The 5000-nt window shown below is 52.3% G+C and overlaps 1 protein-coding gene across 1 annotated transcript in view; it reads left to right on the top strand.

Moving 5' to 3' along the window:
• mtss1lb (MTSS I-BAR domain containing 2b) overlaps positions 1–4627 on the top strand; it is a 65229-nt gene extending 60602 nt beyond the window's left edge. The window contains exons 13-15 of the mRNA XM_079998028.1: positions 1161–1361; positions 2554–2719; positions 3719–4627. Of these exons, the coding sequence (XP_079854154.1) occupies positions 1161–1361; positions 2554–2719; positions 3719–4557 (1206 nt within the window). The 3' untranslated portion in view covers positions 4558–4627. The remainder of the gene's footprint in view (positions 1–1160; positions 1362–2553; positions 2720–3718) is intronic.
• The last annotated feature ends 373 nt before the right edge of the window (positions 4628–5000 follow it).

Genomic DNA, 5000 nt, shown 5'->3' with positions numbered 1-5000 from the left:
ACGCACGCACACACGCACACATGCACACATACACGCACACACATACACGCACACACACGCACACACATACACGCACACACGCACACATGCACACATACACGCACACACATACACGCACACACGCACACATGCACACATACACGCACACACATACACGCACACACATACACGCACACACGCACACATGCACACATACACGCACACACATACACGCACACACACGCACACACATACACGCACACACATACACGCACACACATACACGCACACATGCACACACACACGCACACACATACACGCACACGCACGCACACACATACACGCACACACACACACACACACACACATACACGCACACACGCACACATGCACACACACACGCACACATACACGCACACGCACGCACACACATACACACACACATACGCACACATATACACGCACACACGCACACATGCACACACACACGCACACACATACACGCACACGCACGCACACACATACACACACGCACACACATACACGCACACACATACACGCACACACGCACACATGCACACACACACGCACACACATACACGCACACACACGCACACACATACACGCACACACATGCACACACACACGCACACACATACACGCACACACATACACGCACACACATGCACACACACATGCACACACATACACGCACACACACGCACACACATACACGCACACACACGCACACACATACACGCACACACACGCACACACATACACGCACACACACGCAAACACACGCACACACATACACGCACACACGCACACATGCACACACACACGCACACACGCACACACATACACGCACACACGCACACATGCACACACACACGCACACACATACACGCACACACACGCACACACATACACGCACACACACGCACACACACGCACACACATACACGCACACACGCACACATGCACACACACACGCACACACGCACACACATGCACACACACACGCACACATGCACACACACACGCACACACATACACACACACACCTTCACGTCCCCTTACTTTGCACTCAGATGAAGGGCCACAAACTGCTGGATGGCGAACGAGTCTCTCGCGCTCTCACTTCCTGCCCTGTTTACTAACCCCGCCCACCTCCTCAGGATTGGTCCAAGGCAGGTCAGTACGAGCAGCCGCTGGCGGCGACGGTGGTGCAGCGGAGGAAGGAGCCTCTGGACCGGCTGAGGGAGAACGAGGCGTCGCCGCCCGGCCAGGGCTACGCCGGGACCCCCCACCACCCCCACCACACCCACCCCGACGACGGACAAAGACCCAGGATGAACCCGGCGACCATCGCTGCCAAGGTAACGGAGATGAGGAGGAGGAGGTGGCTGACGGTAAGGAGGGTGTTTGGGAGAACAGCAGGGAAATGCTGCAACCATTACTGAGCTCAGCGACTCAGAAAGTGCAAAAAATGACTCAGAGATTGAGGACGGGGCAGGGACTCAAACGTTTGCTTCTGGTTTTTTATTCATGCTGTGATGTATTCCAGATACACTTTTTGTCATAATGAGAGGCCACTTATTACAATTAACCGGTGTTTCTCAAATGGCTAAACTCGTACCCCTCGGGGTACTGCAGGGGGCACTCCAAAAATTACAAGAAATTACTTGAAAAATATTGTTTATATAAAGTAAAAAAAAAACAATCAATGAGAAAACAAACACAACACAACAACAGAACACAGCCAAACACTGTTAAAGTTCACAGTGTGCACAGTCACGTTCATGGGCGGAGTCATGGACCTCAACTGACCCGTAGGTGTCATCGTGTGCACTTTCAATGTGTGTTGAAAACTGTTCAAAGTGTGTGCAGCACGGAAACTAAATAGAGTTTTTGTCAAATGTCGGCTTTGCAGGCGGGATTTCGAGAGTTGAATAATGGCGATAGGTCCAATTTAATAGTTAGGTGACATATGATGCCAACTTGCCATTTAGGGCTTTATAAAAAATAAAAACCAACGCCTGTCACGTCCAACTGTAAGAGATGCCCAGCCAACACATTCATATAAGATGAATGGAATAACTGTATAATAATAACATCATTAATGTTAATTTTATCTTTTTTTATCCTCCCAATGCCAGTGAAGGGGGTTCTCAGCTGAAAAAAGATCTTAGAGGTGGTACACTACTAAAAAACTGTTTGAGAACCACTGCACTAAACAACTTAGAGGTTAAACAAAAGAACCAGTGGCTGAAAAGTAAAAAACAGGTGGATAACTCCAGGTTCAGAAAGTAAAAGTTCTGTCTCCGTGTTTTTGGCCCTTCCATGCACTGATCAGCTGGTTCCACTCGTCAGTTGGAACCTTTGGCTTGATCCGAATTTTCAGTCACATGGTTGACAGAGTCACAGAGTGGGATTTAACTACCTGAACCTGGATCTTCCACCTGTGTTCTAAAGTACGAAATGTCACGCTGCATTGTGTTGCAAGGTAGTTATTCTATGTGTGTGTGTGTGTGTGTGTGTGTGTGTGTGTGTGTGTGTGTGTGTGTCCAGCACGGTGAGGAGGTCTCCCCTGCCGCCAGCGACCTGGCCATGGTTCTGACCCGGGGTCTGAGCATGGAGCAGCAGAAGAGCAGCAGAGACTCCCTGCAGTACTCGAGCGGCTACAGCACCCAGACCACCACCCCGTCCTGCTCCGAGGACACCATCCCCTCCCAGGGTACGACCTCCGGCTGGGGTGGGGAGGGATACTCCAGGGACATTGCGTTTTTTTGGGAAATTCTTTTGGTCTATCTTTCGTCAGGCGAGAAGGTCGACACCCATTTCATCGATGTCTGTTCAGAACAGAAACAGCAGCGGGCGGCATGCTAACTGTGTTAGCTCAATGCATGGCTGCAGAGGGGTTCAACTAGCCTAGCTCCTATGAAATTAGGGAAATACACCTTCCGGCATCTCGTACGGACACAAGTTATTTAAGCGATGTATCTTGCATCTTTATGATGTATTTTCAACTTCTTGTCTGGATGTAGATAAATTGGCCAAAAGGCGAATTTCCTCAAAAACTGACAGTAGAAGTCCACCAGGCGCATTGGCACAGCGTACGGGCGCGGCCTGCAGCGCGGTTTGTCACCGGCTACGCGGCAAAGCGTCCCAGACGCGTCAATGTTGTTGTAGAGAGAGGAGCGAAACAACGATGTGAATCTTTTTTAACAAACAGTTTGACAAACCAACACTTTCATTAGTTATTGTGAAAAATATAAAACATTCTTTGTGATTTCTGCTTCTTGTTTAAAAATGACATTTAGACTGTCTCACAATGTGCAGACACAAAGTTAAACAAGGTCTTGCTTATTCAGTCAAAGGGTATAAAAATGATTTTATCGTAGTGTCTGTCATAGAGCGTTAAATAGTGAAACGCTGTGGGGGGGGGGCTTTAAGTTCATTGGTGGTTTGTAATCATTCGCGTCAGTTGTGATTGGACGGGGGGTGTGCAGGATACTGGGTAATTTGCCAAGGTGTCTTGGGGAGTGTGGAAGGAGAGGAGAGAGGGAAGTGAAGCAAGTGTCTGAAGAGAAGTTCGTAATAAAGGGGGACACAGTCATCCCAGGGGAGCGACTTTCCGACTGGACACCTCAAACAACCTAATTTGCGACAAACTAATTCATTCTAATCTAAAACAGTGACTTCATTTCCTTTCTCCGTTCTTGTTTATTCCCAGGTTCAGACTACGAGTGCTACTCAGTGAACGGCGACACCGAGGTCCCGGACGGACAAACGGACTTTGACAAATCCTCCACCATCCCCCGCCACTCCAACATCGCCCAGAACTACCGGCGTATGATCCAGACCAAGCGTCCGGCCAGCACGGCGGGCCTCCCCAGCGGGGTGCTGGGCCCCGGGGCCCACGGCGGGGCGGGCACGCCGGGCACCGCCACCATCCGCCGAACACCCTCCACCAAGCCGGGCGTGAGGCGCACGCTGTCCAACGCAGGGCCCATCCCCATTCGGCCTCCCATCGTGCCTGTGAAGACCCCCACCGTACCGGGGGACTCGCACTCACTCGGGGCGGGGGCCCCCGGCTACGGCGGCGGAGGTGCCGTGCCAGTGCGCGTGGGCAGTGAGGAGTGTGTGTTCTTTGTGGGGGCGGAGGACACGCAGGGCGTCCTCGATTACGTGAAGGCGTCGCCCAAGCGGCTTAGCCTGCCCAACACAGCCTGGGGGTCCGGGGCGGCGCTGGAGGTCTACGCCCACCAGCACGGGGGCGGCGGTGGGGCCCCGGGCGGAGGCTCCGAGGAGGACCAGATGATCGCCGCCAATCGCCACAGCCTGGTGGAGAAGATCGGAGAGCTGGTGGCCAGCGCCCAAGCCCTGGGCGAGGGACAGTTCCCCTTCCCCGCCCTCCCCGACGACCCGGTGCCGGCCCAGGCCAGACAGGGCGAGGGGCAGGGGCCCGGCGAGGGCCCACAGGGTTCCGGAGACATGCTGACCACCATCAGGAGAGGAGTCCGCCTCCGCAAGACCGTCTCCAACGACCGGTCGGCGCCGCGCATCTTGTGATTGGACGAGTGTCGGAAGGGGGAGGAGCCTACCTTCAGCCAATAGGGACTCAGATGTGGTTCCAGCCCACCGCCTAGTACATACACCATGTAGAGAAATCTAATATAACAGAACATGAATGAAAAGAAAAACATAGACAAAAAAATGAATTCACATTGTTAGAAGTAAGAGATACGTATATAAAAGATAATAATGATAATAACATGAATAATGGTAATCCATACTGATCATTGAAGTTAGATACTGGATATGGACGGCATCTCGCTGGCCACCGCTACAACTCCAGCGCGTTGGATGCATGTTTGTGTTCTGGACGGAGAGACTGATGCAGGATGAAGAGTTCCATGTTTCCGCTGTTTCCTTTTTCTGCTGTCGCTCACAACAAACGCTGAAACGCCCGAACCGCGACGAAGGACACGAGGCCGAGGAGGAGGAAGGAGGGC

The sequence above is a fragment of the Zeus faber genome (genome assembly GCF_960531495.2).
Source record: "Zeus faber genome assembly, chromosome: 3".
Lineage (NCBI taxonomy): Eukaryota > Metazoa > Chordata > Actinopteri > Zeiformes > Zeidae > Zeus > Zeus faber.
The sequence above is the reverse complement of the archived record's forward strand: the minus strand, read 5'-3'. Positions and strand labels throughout refer to the sequence as shown.